The sequence below is a fragment of the Cyclopterus lumpus genome, chromosome 6 (assembly GCF_009769545.1).
Source record: "Cyclopterus lumpus isolate fCycLum1 chromosome 6, fCycLum1.pri, whole genome shotgun sequence".
In the NCBI taxonomy this organism is placed as follows: Eukaryota; Metazoa; Chordata; class Actinopteri; order Perciformes; family Cyclopteridae; genus Cyclopterus; species Cyclopterus lumpus.
The window spans coordinates 24,784,097-24,802,314 of NC_046971.1; the positions used below are offsets into that span (position 1 = coordinate 24,784,097).

At 40.5% G+C, this 18,218-nt stretch overlaps 1 protein-coding gene across 3 annotated transcripts; it reads right to left on the reverse strand.

Moving 5' to 3' along the window:
- Positions 1-7,729: 7,729 nt before the first annotated feature.
- On the reverse strand, positions 7,730-17,293 carry c6h11orf49 (chromosome 6 C11orf49 homolog). 3 transcript variants are annotated; one of them, XM_034534076.1, is made up of 10 exons: positions 17,067-17,293; positions 16,823-16,925; positions 16,160-16,290; positions 15,753-15,837; positions 13,773-13,858; positions 12,720-12,930; positions 10,072-10,181; positions 9,146-9,209; positions 8,582-8,664; positions 8,127-8,253 (listed from the first exon to the last, which is right to left on the reverse strand). In XM_034534076.1, exons 1-10 carry the CDS (start codon positions 17,146-17,148, stop codon positions 8,234-8,236), a joined length of 975 nt encoding a protein of 324 aa, XP_034389967.1. In that variant the 5' UTR covers positions 17,149-17,293; the 3' UTR covers positions 8,127-8,233. The 3 variants fall into 3 exon arrangements, with proteins under 3 accessions (XP_034389966.1, XP_034389967.1, XP_034389968.1); XM_034534077.1 differs by lacking the exon at positions 8,582-8,664 and adding an exon at positions 8,520-8,568 and having other exon boundaries at positions 8,214-8,253; XM_034534075.1 differs by lacking the exon at positions 8,582-8,664 and having other exon boundaries at positions 7,730-8,253.
- Between the last annotated feature and the right edge of the window lie 925 nt (positions 17,294-18,218).

Below are 18,218 nucleotides of genomic sequence, written 5' to 3' on the forward strand. Positions count from 1 at the left end.
AAAGCAATATACTGCAGTGGACAGCGCCAGCTGCACAATAGCCCTCTAAGAAAGGCACACCTAAAAAAAAATCTATATCCATTAAAGTATACGTTATATTTAGAGTATCTTCACTGCTTTATCTTGCCGTCAGACAGCCCTTTCTTCTAGGGGGAACAGAGCTGTTTAGCTGTCCACAGCATTACATTACTTTGCTCCAGTGCTGGTGCTCTTGTCTGCTTCTCCAATTTGGGACTATTGGATTAGTACCTCATACAACCCCACCTAAAAATGCCCAAACTATCATTCATTTTAGTTTGGTATACAATATTTCCATCATGCAACAGAAATTCGCCAACATTTAAACAGACAAGAATTTCACTACAATAGACTACAAATGTCACACTTCAAGTTGTTGTTTTTTCCTACAGGAGCAAACTAAGTGAATGAAAATAAATGGCAACCTGGAAGAAAGACAAACTATTCCAAAGTAGTGTACTATCCACCACATGCTCATTTCCATGCCAGCCATCCAAGGTGCACCACAGGAAGTTGTTCTGGTCCATCAGAAAGTGTCCTTTCTTTGTATTCCACTATTGTAATTCTAAAAGCATGGACATCTGCTGGACATGACTAATCAATATGGATATATCCTGTATATATACTGTATGTATGTATGTATGTTTTATAAGAGTTATCATTCTATGCTGTTGGTTTGACCAAAACCTGGGTGTAACACCGCATGATATCGATGTTGTAAAATGAAGAAGCACAGACAGGTAATGATGGTAGTTATTCTTGTCAATAAATCACATTTACAACTGCACTTAGAACATGTTCTTCAGTAGGAGCCTAAAGACCACCTTCAGTAAGTTTACCACATTCTTATTGATGATTCCTAACTGGACTTTGCTATGTATGAACTTGTTGGAGGACTAAACTTGAGCTACTGCCATTGTAGAGATTCAAAGATTTATTATTTAGTATTTACAACAGGCATATTAATATGGAGGGCTCTAGTTCCTTACTGCTGCTTTTATGGTTGAAAGGCATGACTGCTCGCTCGGTTTGTAGATAAATACAATGATGGAGATGGTTTTGCTTTTTCTAAGCCTTATATAGCAAATGGTATTTCAGTGTATAACAATGACTTCTTCATTTGTATAGTTCAGGAGTGGCAGACAATTTGGAAAGACCTGTTCAGCCTTCATTCAATACATTGTTCTAGTACTCACTCCCTCTATGTATTTCAAACAGTAGATACTTCATTTGGAGTAAACAATAAATGTTTAACATGATGCACACCTAAGATGCCATGGTTAGATCAGGAATCGTTCCATCTGGAGTGGTCCTGGTTGTGAAGAGAGTTGGACAAGGATCTGAATGATGGGATGTGGAGAAGAACTGGGCACTGATGTAATGGGGACTAGAGGTGAAGGGGCAGAGGAGTGGTGCAGCTGTTCATCTACAATGGCAGCTGACGCAGCAGAGAGGAGAAAAGTTTCAAAGTTTGACAATAACGATATGATTGATTTAGGAAGATTGTGGCAAGATCTGATTATTGCCAGCTCTGTTGTGAGAAATGGGAAATTACCATAAAATAGGGACCATAGTCACATGTATTTTCAGGGACAGAGCAGGCGACATTGACTCCTATTTAAAACAGATGGGCCCTATTTCTCTTACCTGGCTAACGTAGTGAGATGGATAATTTTCAGGATAAGATTACAAGTCAGGCTTATCGGTCAAAAATCACCTTAGCAACACATCAAAAATGTTGAACCTGCTCCAGCGCAGGCTCATTCAATCTAGCTGGATAAGCTGGCCACTCCCCCGGAAGAAAATGGCAGCTCCCTTCCTCATTGATGAAGGAGTGATATTAGTTAGATTAACGTTTTATAGGGAGAGAGTTCTCATCACGTCATGATGACTTCCTATACGAGTGCTATCCATTCTGCCCACAAGGAATCATTTATTAAAGACCTTCTGGAGCCTACATTGAACAGTCGGTCTCACAGACTGTATGCAGAGCGTTGTGGTACATTGTTGTACAGTGTGGTACATTGTGGTACATTGTTGTACAGTGTGGTACATTGTGGTACATTGTGGTACATTGTTGTACAGTGTTGAACAGTGTGGTACATTGTGGTACATTGTGGTACATTGTTGTACAGTGTGGTACATTGTGGTACATTGTGGTACATTGTTGTACAGTATTGTACATTGTGGTACAGAGTGGTACATTGTTGTACATTGTTGTACAGTGTTGAACAGTGTGGTACATTGTTGTACAGTGTGGTACATTGTTGTACATTGTTGTACAGTGTTGAACAGTGTGGTACATTGTTGTACAGTGTTGAACAGTGTGGTACATTGTTGTACATTGTGGTACATTGTTGTACAGTGTGGTACATTGTTGTACATTGTTGTACAGTGTTGTACAGTGTGGTACATTGTTGTACATTGTTGTACAGAGTGGTACAGTGTTGTACAGTGTGGTACATTGTTGTACAGAGTGGTACAGTGTTGTACATTGTTGTACATTGTTGTACAGAGTGGTACAGTGTTGTACAGTGTTGTACATTGTTGTACAGAGTGGTACAGTATTGTACATTGTTGTACAGTGTTGTACATTGTTGTACATTGTGGTACAGTGTTGTACATTGTTGTACATTGTGGTACATTGTTGTACATTGTTGTACAGTGTGGTACAGTATTGTACATTGTTGTACAGTGTTGTACATTGTTGTACATTGTTGTACAGTGTTGTACAGAGTGGTACAGTGTTGTACAGTGTTGTACATTGTTGTACAGAGTGGTACAGTATTGTACATTGTTGTACAGTGTGGTACAGTGTTGTACATTGTTGTACATTGTGGTACAGTGTTGTACAGTGTTGTACATTGTTGTACATTGTGGTACAGTGTTGTACATTGTTGTACATTGTTGTACAGTGTTGTACATTGTTGTACAGAGTGGTACAGTGTTGTACATTGTTGTACATTGTTGTACAGTGTTGTACAGTGTTGTACAGTGTGGTACAGTGGTGTACATTGTGGTACATTGTTGTACATTGTTGTACAGTGTGGTACAGTGTTGTACATTGTGGTACATTGTTGTACATTGTTGTACAGAGTGGTACATTGTTGTACAGTGTGGTACAGTGTTGTACATTGTGGTACATTGTTGTACATTGTTGTACAGAGTGGTACATTGTTGTACATTGTTGTACAGTGTGGTACAGTGGTGTACATTGTGGTACATTGTTGTACATTGTTGTACAGAGTGGTACATTGTTGTACATTGTTGTACAGAGTGGTAGTGTTGTACATTGTGGTACAGTGTGGTACATTGTTGTACATTGTTGTACAGAGTGGTAGTGTTGTACATTGTGGTACAGTGTCGTACAGTGTGGTACATTGTTGTACATTGTTGTACATTGTTGTACAGTGTGGTACAGTGTTGTACATTGTGGTACATTGTTGTACATTGTTGTACAGAGTGGTACAGTGTTGTACAGTGTGGTACAGTTCTGTACATTGTTGTACAGTTCTGTACATTGTTGTACAGTGTGGTACAGTGTTGTACATTGTTGTACAGTGTGGTACAGTGGTGTACATTGTGGTACATTGTTGTACAGAGTGGTACAGTGCTGTACATTGTGGTACAGTGTTGTACATTGTTGTACAGTGTGGTACAGTGTTGTACATTGTTGTACAGTGTTGTACATTGTTGTACAGAGTGGTACAGTGTTGTACAGTGTTGTACAGTGTGGTACAGTGTTGTACATTGTGGTACATTGTTGTACAGAGTGGTAGTGTTGTACAGTGTGGTACAGTGTGGTACATTGTTGTACAGTGTTGTACAGTGTTGTACATTGTGGTACAGTGTTGTACATTGTTGTACAGTGTTGTACATTGTGGTACATTGTGGTACAGTGTTGTACATTGTTGTACAGTGTGGTACAGTGTTGTACATTGTTGTACATTGTTGTACATTGTTGTACAGAGTGGTACAGTGTTGTACAGTGTGGTACAGTGTGGTACATTGTTGTACAGTGTTGTACATTGTGGTACAGTGTTGTACATTGTTGTACAGTGTGGTACAGTGTTGTACATTGTTGTACATTGTTGTACATTGTTGTACAGAGTGGTACAGTGTTGTACAGTGTGGTACAGTGTGGTACATTATTGTACAGTGTTGTACAGTGTTGTACATTGTGGTACATTGTTGCACATTGTTGTACATTGTTGTACAGAGTGGTACAGTGTGGTAGAGAGTGGTACAGTGTTGTACAGTGATGTACAGTGTTGTACATTGTTGTACAGTGTGGTACAGTGTTGTACATTGTTGTACAGTGTGGTACAGTGTTGTACATTGTGGTACAGTGTGGTACAGTGTTGTACATTGTTGTACATTGTTGTACAGTGTTGTACATTGTTGTACAGTGTGGTACAGTGTTGTACATTGTTGTACAGTGTGGTACAGTGTGGTACAGTGTTGTACATTGTTGTACAGTGTTGTACCGAGCAATGCCGAGCTGTTCGTAACTTGTATTTAGCGCTTAAGAAACTTATGGATGTTCATTACGTTCCCTGGCCATGTCCGAGTAAATGCAATAAAAGTTCTATATGGTCATCTCCACATACATGTATATACACATATTATCTACTCGTTCTGAAAGAGTTGAGATAGTTATTTTAGAGCAATTATCTGAAGAGTACTGAAGTCTGGTTTGAATTAACGGGATGGTTTGAGCGCGGATCAGCCTTTGAGAAACCAAGATAACCTGATGTCAATCATCGTGTTAATTTAAGCTGGATAATAGGACATTTGATCCACTTAGTTGAACCACGTACAAGAAATAGGGCCCTGGATTAAGATAAGCATAAATACAGTAAGATTGTTATTCACGTTCAATTCAGTTTGTATAGCCCCAAATCACAAATTACAAATTATCATCCCTGTCCCAGGACCTCACATCACATCAGGAAAAACTCCCAAAAAAACAGAAAAAAACCTTTCACGGGGAAAAAAGTGAAGAAACCTTCAGGAGAGCAACAGAGGAGGATCCCTCTCCCCGGATGGACAGATGCAATAGATGTCATATGTACAGATGAACAGCGTTACAGAGTTACATAAACACATTCAATGAATATGACGTTGGTGGTAATGATACCCGATTACACCATGTCAGTGATGACATGTTTAGCCGCATGTCATCATTCCGCTGCTGTTGTGGTGTCCAGCAAATGATGTGGGCTTCCCCTGGATGGACTGAAGTGTGATAGATGGAATGTGCACAGAATTAACAACAAAACAGAGTTACAATGACAGAACCAATAGCAGTAATAGCAAAATAATTATAATAGCAGTGGTTGTCAGGCAGGACCATGGCAGTAGCAGGACCACGGTCCAGGTACAACCATAATTCATGGAAGCCTGTAAGGCGAGAAAGCACAGAGACTCCGGGGAAGAAGCAAAGTTAGTAATGTGCATATTTATGGGACATGAATTTGTCAAGAAGGAGAGAGAGAAGAGGAGCTCATTGTATCCTAAAACATCCCCCAGAAAGTCTTAAGTCTATTCTTAAATGAGGTGACTGTGTCTGCCTCCCGGACTGAAAGTGGAAGCTGGTTCCATAAAAGAGGAGCTTGATAACTGAAGGCTCTGGATCCGTTCTATTTTTGGAGACTCTAGGAACCACGAGTAACCATGAAGTCAGTGAGCGCAGCTCTCTAGTGGGGTAATGTGGTACTATAAGCTCTCTAGTGGAGTAACAGGGTGTTATCAGCTCTTTAAGATAGGATGGTGCCTCACCAATCAAGGCTTTGTAGATGAGGATAAAGATTTTAAGTTATATTCAGAATGTTACAGGAAGCCAGTGCAGATAAGCTAATACAGGAGTAAAAGGATCACATTTCTTAGTTTGTATTTATTTTTTTATGAGGGAGTTAGAGAACATATCTTGATCAAAGATAACTCTGGGATTCTTTGCAGTGGTAATGGATGCCAGGGCACTGCCATCTAGTGTAACTATATCATAATTTACATCTGCGGTGTTCAGCATCATGGTTTTTACAGTATGTCAGGCCTGAATGTAGTGAGGGAGGAATGGTAAGCATTCTCATTACATAGTCAGAGAGGAAGTTGGCGAAGCTATCTCTCAAGTCCCAGATAACCACATGGCTTGGGGATATCCTACCAAACAGATGCATCACTGAAAACACATCACCGCCCTGTGGGTGTAATTGTCAATTTAAAATCACACCTAAAATCAAAGTGGAAAATATTAATCACAGCTGAGCTGATCAAACTCAACAACTCATAATAAGCATCAGTAATGTGTAATTATGCACTCCAATAGACACTGTGAGGCGAGAAGCCACAAAGACTCCGGGGAGGAAGCAGAGTTAATAAGGTGCAATGGAGAGATGTAAATTCGTCCAAAAGGAGAGAGAGAAGAGGAGATAGGTGCTCAGTGTATCCTAAAACATCCCCCAGCAGCGTATAAGCCTATAGCAGCATATCAAGGGGCTGGACCAGGGCAAACCTGATTCAGCCCTAACTATAAGCACTATTAAAGAGGAAAGTCATGTGGTGACTGTGTCTGCCCCCCGGACTATGCTCTCCCCCTGGAGGTCATTTTGTAGGACTCTGGTAGTGCTCTCTCTGTTCCTCCTCACACCAAAGAGCACCGGTCATGCTGCTGGGTTGTTGCCCTTCTACGGCCCTGTCCATCTCTCCTCCTGTACAGGCCCGTCTTCTGGTATCTCCTCCACGCTCTTGAGACTGTACTGGGAGAAACAGCAAACCTTCTTGGGGCGGCTTGACTACCTGTAAACCTGCATATACTGCAGGTACCACCTCACGCTACCAGTAGTGACAAGGGCACTAGCAAAATGCTAAACTCAAGAAAAATCAGCCAGGAAGGATAAGGAGAGACAAATGGTCTGTGGACAACACATTTAATGTGACGTTGTCGCTTTACTGCTTTATTCTATTATTTACACAATTATTTTCTTTCTTAGATAATTTTGATTGTTGTTATGTTTCATCTATTGTACTGTTTGATCAACTCTTACATTAGTCTGTCTTGCTTTGTTGGGTCTTTCTGTTGTTTTATTGCCTTGCTTTTGCTACTTTGGCTGTCAAAGCAAATTGTAAAGGTGCTATATAAATAAAGTTATTATTATTATTATTTGCACAAAAGCAGGTGAAATTGAAATTCCTAACTGGACAGTTCTATATCCTAGAAGTTTAATTTTAATTGATGATTTAATTTATTTTATTTACAAGAAACTCTTAAGGCCAAACACAACTGCAACGTCAAAGATAAGGGTCAGTGGATGCTGTTTAGAACAAATAAATCCAATATAACCACAAGAGGGCCATTAAAAGGAAGAGCTACACTAATCTAGCTAAAAGAGACCAAATACAAACAAAAACCTCAGTAACTGAGTCAAAAGGAGTAAACAGTGAACACAGATGAAACGGCGCCCCGGGTCACACGGTTGTTAGACCCAATTCACTCTGTGTTATTGTTGTAAGAGGATGTGAGGTCAGCTTTTCTGCAGATATATTCACACATTAATGTCCAGTGTTGTGGCCACCCTTACGGGAAGGATTTCAAGCAGCAGAAATGCTTTACATTCACCCAGAGTGTAATGAAAAGGTAGGTAGGGTTGCAAAGAAGTGTAGCCTTTTATCAAATATCAAGCATTTACAATCAGTAATTCTACCCTCAAGATGACAGGTTCCTATCTTTTATTCCAGTCACTCTGTAAAACCAGCAATGAGACCTGCTTTGTTTTGCAGGTCTCATTGCATAATAACATACAGTACTTAAAACTACTATTGTATTGGTGTTTCACTATGGTATCACTAACATGGCAACAACAGAAATTCAGGTGCAATTATAAATACTTTGAAATGGAGTATACACTGGAGTGATACTGTTGATATTGACCTTGGTTATACTGCTCAAAGTAATATCATTACTGCCAATTAAAACAAACATTCGGTTTGGTAAGATTACAGTAAACTACAGTTTTTCAGACTTCAGATGGAAGGTGACATGTCACAGATTGGTGAAAGATTAGAGGTCAGTTTTCAGAGGAGTCCGTCTCTTCCGTGGAACCATCGCTTTCCACCTCCATCTTCCTCCTGTGGTGGATGTTCCTCCTGGGGGAAGCCCTCCTCTGCACCTCCTTCAGCCCCCCCACCGCACTGCCGCTGCTGTTGCTGCTGGGACTTACTGAGATCTGGGCAATTCTGATCAGCACCGGAAAAGGAACGAGATATTAAGAGAAGAAAGGATGATAGCAGAAGTGAGAACATGTACATCAAAGAGGACAGGAAGTAAAGGACAGACAAAGGAAATGAGGACAATAAAATGACCAAATAGAAGAAGGAAAGAAAAAGAAAAGCTGTTCAAATATATTTAATGTATTTGTAACAGGTGTTGAAAGGACCGAAATGCAATACGACGGAGACAGTATAGTGAGTGGAGAGCAAGAATTTATTCATGCAGAACACACCGCAGGAAACAGACAGGGAAGCAGGAATCTCGGGGTCGGCTACAGAGGACTATGGTGGTTACCAGGGCAGAGGCAAGGTGGAGAAGTCCAAACAGGCATGGTCGTACCGGGGGGAGAGGCAAGGTGGAGAACAGTGCTGAATGGTCTGGCATAACACAGAGAACGATCTGGCAGTGACTGAGTGAAGCTGGGTCTTATATGCCAGAGGGAGTAGGCGCAGCAGAGTGGACAGGTGAGAGTGATGGGCGACTGTGGTTAGCAGGTCGGTCTTTCAATCAGGGGGTTGGCGGTTCAATCCCCGCCCTAGTCGATGTGTCCTTGAGCAAGACACTTAACCCTGAATTGCTCCCTGTAGCTGTGTCTACGGTGTATGATGTAACATGATTGTAAGTCGCTTTGGATACAAGCTAAATCTAAATCTTACATGTCATTTAGTAGCTAAATTTAGTAGCTAAATGACATGTAATTGTAATTGATGGACGAGATGGGTGTGACTAACAGGTGAAAACTACCATGTGCACTGAATGAGCTGATTAGGTGAGTGAGAGACAGAGTGGGGAGAATGGAAGCTAAACTGTGACAGTATTTGTGTATTATGATACAGTTTACACTGTATGTGCTCTCACAGTTTGTCCAGTTCCTGGTCCATCTCTGGATCGATGAGAAACTCCGCCATGCTAGGTAAGGCTCCTGCAGAAAGAGAACATTCGACTTTTTAAAGCATAGTCCCCGAATGTGTGTGAGATCTAATGATTCTGTGTCATTTTAAAGTGAACACAGATAATTGTCGCCAACTCTGCAGCTCTAGATTCTAGATTATTGTTTTGGTTTTACAGCCCATTGGCTGTTTGGTTGTTCAGTGTCAACTCTCTCATCAACCCCTGTAGCCAGCTGTTTGTTTCTCTGATAAACACACTGCCCCACAGACAAACTAAATGAGCTGTTGGCTGGTGAATACAATGGAGGATTTAGCAGTTTAAGAGACAGATATATATATATTTTTTAGGAGAGACCAAAATAGAACTAAAAGAGAGTGAATGCTGGTCTTCCATGCATGAGATGAACACACTATTATAATTAGGCCACATAGCATATAAAGGATCAGACTTGAAACTACTAGTGAACAAATAAGCATTACTGGAAGTCCAGCTTAACTAGGAGCTCTTGTCTGTCAACAGTTATTGAGTGAACTCAATCTCAAGTATGTCTACTAAATTGGATGTTTACTATTAGAACTGATGGACTAATTGAACAAACTGTTAAGTACTAGTTCATTTAACTTGTAATTCATAAAATGACAGTGGTCACTCATATTTGGATGTTAAACAAGTTTATATGTTGTATAGTGCATTAATATTGTTACAGTGTAATGTAGACTGCAAAGAACTGAACCAATGACCCAAAAACATTTTTAAAAAATGTCCGAAGGATACAGATTTATAGAATGGTAGAAAGTAACATCAGACTGGAACATTTGAAAGATTATCTTTGGGCTTACAGTCTTTGAGTAAATGTCAGTAGTAATACTCCGACTGTGTAATGTTAAACCTACCAATAGTTTGGTTGATAGTCTCGTGTTTAGCCAGGCTCATTAGGAAGCTGTCGTAAGAGACTCTGTTAGTCTGTCCAAGTACTTCCCTCATACAGGACCTGGGAGGATGACTTCACACAGGGACAAAACACTACGGGGTCAGATCACTCTCAATATTAATGAATGCACACAGAAAGATTCACAAATGTATTTCTTGATTTATATAGAAATGACTCTCGCCATTAAAATATTGTTTTCAATGCACATGTAAATAGTTATCATTATATGTAAATGTAAACAAAAAACACATGTGAAAAAAAATGTCATTCACAAATATACATCAGATGCACGGACTAATATGTCTTGTTTTAAATAAATATAAAGAAATCCACAAATACATGTATTTAAAAGGATTGGCTATTTCCATCCAAAACAAATGTGGCGCTTGTAACATAGCTTATATACAGTATTATTATTTACTCAGTTTCACTACATTTCTGGTCAGGTCATCATCAACACATGGTCCGTCTTTAGTTATAATCATGTTATTTGACGGTGGTATAAATATAATGGGGATGGGCGTTGCCCTGACATCGGGGTTAAGATCTGTCTCTTGTCCCGTGTGCTGAGAGCAACCTGCTGCTTCCTCAGCCCGACCTTCAGTTTGACTGTCAAACTGAAGGTCGGGCTGAGGAAGCGTATGTAATTACACACTCTCCGTTATTCCAACTGCATACTCATCTTCACTATTGCAGTTGTCAAGGAAGGATAGAGGAAAGGAGGACAGAAGACAGGAGGACAGAATGATAGAGGACAGAAGACAAGAGGACAGGAGGAAAAGAGGACAGGAGGACACAAAATATGAGGACAGAAGGATAGAGGACAGGAGGACAGAAGACAGGAGGACACAAAATATGAGGACAGAAGGATAGAGGACAGGAGGACAAGTGGACAGAAGACAAGAGGACAGGAGGAAAAGAGGACAGGAGGACACAAAATATGAGGACAGAAGGATAGAGGACAGGAGGAAAAGAGGACAGGAGGACAGAAGACAGAAGGGTAGAGGACAGGAGGAGAGAAGAGAGGAAGATATAGAACAGGAGGATAGAGGACAGGAGGATAGGAAGACAGGAGGACAGAAGACAAGAGAACAGGAAGACAAAAGACAAGAGGACAAGAGGAAAGGAGGAAAAGAGGACAGGAAGCCAGGAAGACAGAAGGAAAGAAGAGAAGAGGACAGGAGGACAGAAGACAAGAGGACACAGGAGGACAAGGGGACAGGAGGATAGGAAAACATAAGACAAGAGGACAGGAGGAAAAGAGGACAGAAGACAAGAGGACAGGAGGAAAGACGACAATAGGACAGGAGGAAACGAGGACAGAAGACAAGAGGACAGGAGGAAAGAAGACAATAGGACAGGAAGAAAGAAGACAATAGGACAGGAGGAAAGAAGACAATAGGACAGGAGGAAAGACGACAATAGGACAGGAGGAAAAGAGGACAGAAGACAAGAGGACAGGAGGAAAGAAGACAATAGGACAGGAGGAAACGAGGACAGAAGACAAGAGGACAGGAGGACAGAAGACAATAGGACAGGAGGAAACGAGGACAGAAGACAAGAGGAAACGAGGACAGAAGACAAGAGGACAGGAGGAAAGAAGACCATAGGACAGGAAGAATAGGACAGGAGGAAAAGAGGACAGAAGACAAGAGGACAGGAGGAAAGAAGACAATAGGACAGGAGGAAAAGAGGACAGAAGACAAGAGGACAGGAGGAAAAGAGGACAGGAGGAAAGAAGACAATAGGACAGGAGGAAAAGAGGACAGAAGACAAGAGGACAGGAGGAAAGAAGACAATAGGACAGGGGGAATATAGGACAGGAGGAAAAGAGGACAGAAGACAAGAGGACAGGAGGAAAGAAGACAATAGGACAGGAGGAAACGAGGACAGAAGACAAGAGGACAGGAGGACAGAAGACAATAGGACAGGAGGAAACGAGGACAGAAGACAAGAGGAAACGAGGACAGAAGACAAGAGGACAGGAGGAAAGAAGACAATAGGACAGGAAGAAAGAAGACAATATGACAGGAGGAAAAGAGGACAGAAGACAATAGGACAGGAGGAAAGAAGACAATAGGACAGGAAGAAAGAAGACAATAGGACAGGAGGAAAGAAGACAATAGGACAGGAGCTTTAATCTAATTCTTCTGACTTCAATTTCACATGTTTGGGCCTCTCCTACCATCCACGTCTCTTCTTGTCCTCCACTGACCAACTGCCTCACTGATATTAAATCATGGATGCAAACCAACTTCCTTAAACTCAACTGTGATCAATCTGACATGATGATCATCGGTCACAAATCCCTCCCTCTGGAACTCTCTTCCCAAACTCATCCACTGATCTTTCTATATTAAAATCTCAAATCAGAACCCACCTTGTTAGAACTGCTTTAAATGTTTGACTAATGTGTTTTTAGTGTAGAGCTCTTTTATGATGATTAATGAATGAATGTTTCTAAAGTGTCTTTCAGAATTTTGAAAAGCGCTATATAAATAAAATGTATCATTATTATTATTGTGAATACTATGCACACTATAATATCACAGTTTCTAGATGATGTCTGGTTCCAGTGGGTGAGGACTGGAGTGTGTGTGTGTGTTCTACCTGCATTTGAACCTGTCACACAGGGCATCAATACACTGAGCCAGAGTGGACGGTTCCACTCCGTCCTGCTGCTGCTGCTTCTCCTTGTCGTTCTCCTCTGCAGCCACAGAGGGGAGCCGCTCGATGGAGGTGGATGTGGGGACGATGACGGTGTTCGGACTCTTCCCTGCTAACAGATCCTGGTAGATCATCAGCACGCTGTCCAGGAACTCTGTTAACATTGCATTTCCTCATAGATTCAATATCAGATTTACATTTTATATGACTTCATATGGCTCACTTCTGATAAGAGTATTCCTTACACACTAATGGTAGATCATTTCTTATTTTTATATCAACTATTTGAACATAGAAATCCTTCCATTGTGCAAGAGTTTTCTCTTCGTCAGGCAGTTTTACCACATAGTAGATTAAATAAGCAATCCATAAGGAAAATATGGGACATTTGTATCACATTACACTTACTATATAGTCTTAAAGACAAACTGTTTGAATTAAATTATATTGAGTAAGAATTTAAACATTTAACATACAAAACTACATATTTTCTCTCTTACCTGTAGTGCTCAAACTAGATTGTTTTGGTCATGGCTGTACGCATTTTTTTTTTTTACAAAAGCTGAGCTTACTAGGGGTCACACACACACACACACACCCTGAAAAATGTAAGGGTTAAGGCTATTCCCGGATATAAATATGTTCACTTTAAGATGTTTGGAGAGAAATAGCAATAGCTTCAAAACCATGTCAGTTGGCAGTAGCATAAATGATCTGTCAGGCAGATATACATGAGAATCAGGCTCACTGTTACAATGAATCTTCCACATTACAATCTGAAAAAATAGAAGAGCCTAAAATCATCAGGAAACGTGGTCAAATTAATGTGAACCATGTTTCATTAAAGTGTTTAAAGTAAAAGGCTAAATATGTCTTTTTTTATTTTGGGGTGAACTTTCCAATATCACACTCCCATGTTAGTAATAGTTACTTCCAAACTGAGGGAACTGAATGTATACTGTACACAGCCATATGAAACATTAGCTGTTATTGTACCTGGGTAGTAGAACTGCAGCTGGAGGGCATAAAGGAAATCAGAAAAAGACATCAGACAGTCGATGGCATCGTCCATCAGAACAATTCTACAGGACAAGAGAAGACAAGGAGATGTCCACAGTTTATACCAGTCTTCTGTCAAGCAGATAAGTCCAGCGTAACATGTCAATGAAAAAACTGTATGCTCATAAAAACCAAAATATAGGAGTGGCATGCAACACAATCAAATACAAAAAAGGTTCTGAAGACAATGAATGATCATATTTTCTTGTTAGAGTTGTTGTAATATATTGCATTGGCATGTGCAGTATACAGAAGTATACACTGAACAAAAATATATACACTTTTGAAATAAATTCAAATAATAATAATATTTGGGGCGACTATGGGTCAGTGGTTAGCATGCCCATCTTTCAATCAAGGGGTTGGCAGTTCAATCCCCGCCCTAGTCGATGTGTCCTTGAGCAAGACACTTAACCCTGCATTGCTCCCCGTAGCTGTGTCTACGGTGTATAATGTAAAGTGTCTTTGAGTATCTAGAAAAGCACTATATAAATTAAATGGATTATTATTTATTATTAATAATAAAGGTTTTATTAAGATAAAACTGAATATTTTAGAGTGGCCTTTTATTGGGACCAGCCCAAGGCACACCTGTGTAAAACAAATCCTGCTGTCCATCAGCATCTCACTAACACAGATTTGTTCAGAGCAATAAGCCTTTTGTGTGAATCCAAAAAGATATTTTAGTTAAACTGATACTGAAGTATTGCATTTATATTTTTGTTTAGTTTACCTACATGATCGGGACTTGTTCTTTAACTCCCACGTGAAGCAAATCTCAAGGACTGCATTTTTTCATCTACTTAACATTTCAAAAATCAGGCACATCTTGTCTCAAAAAGATGCAGAAAAGCTGGTTCACGCGTTTGTTACTTCTAGACAAGATTACTGCAACTCCTTATTATCAGGCTGCTCTAATAAATCTCTTAAATCCCTCCAGTTGATCCAGAATGCTGCAGCTCGTGTACTCACAAAAACTAAGAAAAGAGATCACATTACTCCAGTATTAGCTGCTCTGCACTGGCTCCCTGTAAAATCAAGAATCACATTTAAAAATTCTCTTTTTTGGAACTAGCTTCCACTTTCAGTCCGGGAGGCAGACACAGTCACCTCATTCAAGAATAGACTTAAGACTTTCCTGTTTGATAGTGCTTATAGTTAGGGCTGAATCAGGTTTGCCCTGGTCCAGCCCCTTGATATGCTGCTATAGGCTTATAGGCTGCTGGGGGATGTTTTAGGATACACTGAGCACCTATCTCATCTTCTCTCTCTCCTTATGGATGAATTTACATCTCTCCATTGCACATTATTAACTCTGCTTCCTCCCCGGAGTCTTTGTGACTTCACGTCTCATAGGGTCATTGGACCTGGAGGTGTCTGATGCCTCCTGCCTCCTGCCGTGGCCCTGCTGGTGCCCCACCTTTCTTCCTCCTTCTGTTTCATGGATTGTTGAGGTCTGGATCGTGGTCCATGCCTACTACTCATTATTCATACATTTCTGTCATATTCATTGAATTTGTTGTAACTCTGTAACGCTGTTCATTCTGTACACATGACATCTATTCTTCTGTCCATCCGGGGAGAGGGATCCTCCTCTGTTGCTCTCCTGAAGGTTTCTTCACTTTTTTCCCCGTGAAAGGTTATTTTTGGGGAGTTTTTCCTGATTCGATGTGAGGTCAAAGGTCAGGGATGTCGTATGTGTACAGATTGTAAAGCCCTCTGAGTCAAATTTGTAATTTGTGATATTGGGCTATACAAAATAAACTGAATTGAATTGAATAATGATGACTACGCTGTACTTTAATATGTATTGAGTGGCCATCCTATTTGCTCTAAAGCATGTACCTCATACTAATTGAAAATACATATTTTTGTTGTGGTAACCAAACAACATTAAATGTGTGTCTGTGCACTGACCTGGCTGCATTCTGCACCATCTCCAAGGGGAAGTCTGGACACAATAACTGCAGCAGCGACCTGTACTCCAGCATGGACAGTAAGTCTGGAATACAACTCATTATAGTTACACAATAGACAACAGTGACGCACAGATTTCAATGTTAAGAACAGTCAGGCCACCCAAGTCAAGTTTAGTGGTTTTTACACGTCAATGAATTATTGTTTGGACACGTATGACAGTACACTACTGTATATTAGACTTCTAATTATTCATTATTAACAGTCTGTAATAACTAAGACGCTCTTATGTAATTACATACACAAAACCTTATATAGAGAAAGGGTGAACTATTTAATGACCATACCAATAAAACTAATAAAAACAGACCAAGCTTCCATTTGAATCGTCTCTGGCTCTCACTGACCTCCGCTCTTGCCGATCTGTCTGTAGCATCTCCAGAAGACTCTGATGAAGGAGGCTCTGTTATGGGGAGTGGCCCTGATGTAGTTATATTCTCTGAAGAGCACGTGGTTACTGTTCTTTACACTGCTGAAACTACAAACATGCACACACAGAGGAATTCATTAAAAAAAGAAGAAATCCACCTCAAAATCCATGTAATCTGTTGGATACGAAATGAAACACAAGATGCACTACATGTTGTTAACTTCCACCCACTCTCTCAGATATGACAGTTGTGCTTTTAAAACTCGTTTTGTAGCGACATCTCACGGTTCAGATTACAGTCGCTACGTACTGTGCATTAAAGCCAAAAAGTGAACAAGACACGTATGCATCCCTGGCTCCCTGAGTGTTTTATTGTACACATGTATATTGTGAATGAAACACATTCTCATATAATAGCACTGTTTTAGTATACATTTCCCACAAAAGAAACTACAATGGCAACTGAATGATTGTGATTATACTGTACACCTATTAATTCTAGTTACCTTATATTTTGTACTTTTCCAATATTATCTTTGAGGAGATTTGCTATTCCAAATGCTTTTTTATTACCCTCCCAAAGCCTACATCCCCGGGCCAGAGGAACTATGAGACTAGCTGTGTGTTGAGTGTGACATACTATTCAGCAAAGTAGCGGATCACACCGAACTGGCTGTATTCCTCTTTATGCTCCAGCAGCTGGGTCACTGCGTCACTCAGGTAGAACGACACATCACTGTCGGCTGTGACGGAAACAGACACACGATCATACACGCGCAGGAACAAAGACACGCACGCTGTCCACTGACGAGATGATTAGATAGCTCACGGCTGCTAGGTAATGCAAGTATACAGCAACGACAAGGAGCGAGCACGTGACCTACCGAGGTACTCGTCATCCGGGACGGTGGAATTAAAACGGTTCCTTCGGGCCATCCTTTCAGGAGAGGACGCGGAAGTGAACATGAATGACCTGAATGGAGCGAAGTGTGTGCACAGTTAAACGCATGTGATCTCGGTAGCATTAGGATTGCGCCACCACAGCACCGGCCGCCCTCAACATGGATGCGTTCTTAATATGGTGGGCTGGGGCTTCCATGGAAACAGCGGGATGTTGTGAGTTACATTCATGAAATGCCCCCGAACAACATAGCACACAAAGGTTCCATTGCTATTTCAACATAATAATGATACTAATACTACTAATACTACTACTAATAATAATACTCATCATTATTATTATTTAATGTTTAGCTCTATTGTCTATCGCCGTTGTTTTGTTTTAGCGCTGTTAAAGCACCATTATTAGTGGTCCGTTTTACTGATGTATTTGTCTTCACCTTTGCCGTCAAGGACGTCCCAACATCTGGATGAAGGGTCAGCCAGAGTGACGCTGACAGACACAAGTAGTAAAGCTACTGTGATGGATTTGTGGTGCTGGAAATACAGTCACCCATTTTTTTAAAGGGGGCTCACGGCTAAATTATCGCAAATTCATCATCATCATCATCATCATCGCAGCATGCAGGTTTTGGTCAGCTAGTAACGGAAGTGCGACGGTAGCTTACCTTAACGTTAAATAAAAAGGATGAACGTGGTACGGCTGCTGTTTTCCACACGTTTTTAGACACAGCGTGTGTGCGGCCCTTTTTACATCTGTAATGATGACAGGTCCTTTCTGGCTTTTTTTTTTTTTTTTTTAAATCAATAAATGTGTTAGAAAATGTCTTTTGTGTAAATTATTTTGCTCTTTTTTTCTAGGGAAATGTAACTTTCTGAATCTGGCAAGTATTTGAAACGTATTTGAATTTTCATCAGGTTTCTCTTCATAAACAATTATAAATGAACACGAGGAACACTTTTGAGATTACAAAAATGAAATGGAACCTATTTTACAAATAGTTTCCTGGAGCTTTCAGTGTCCATGTTGCAGGCTGTTATATGTTTGTAGCTCCCTGAAGCAGTTCATGTCCAGCTGAAGGCAGAACACCTTGCACTCCTCACACATCCAGGGAGTGCTGTTATGGCACAGAATA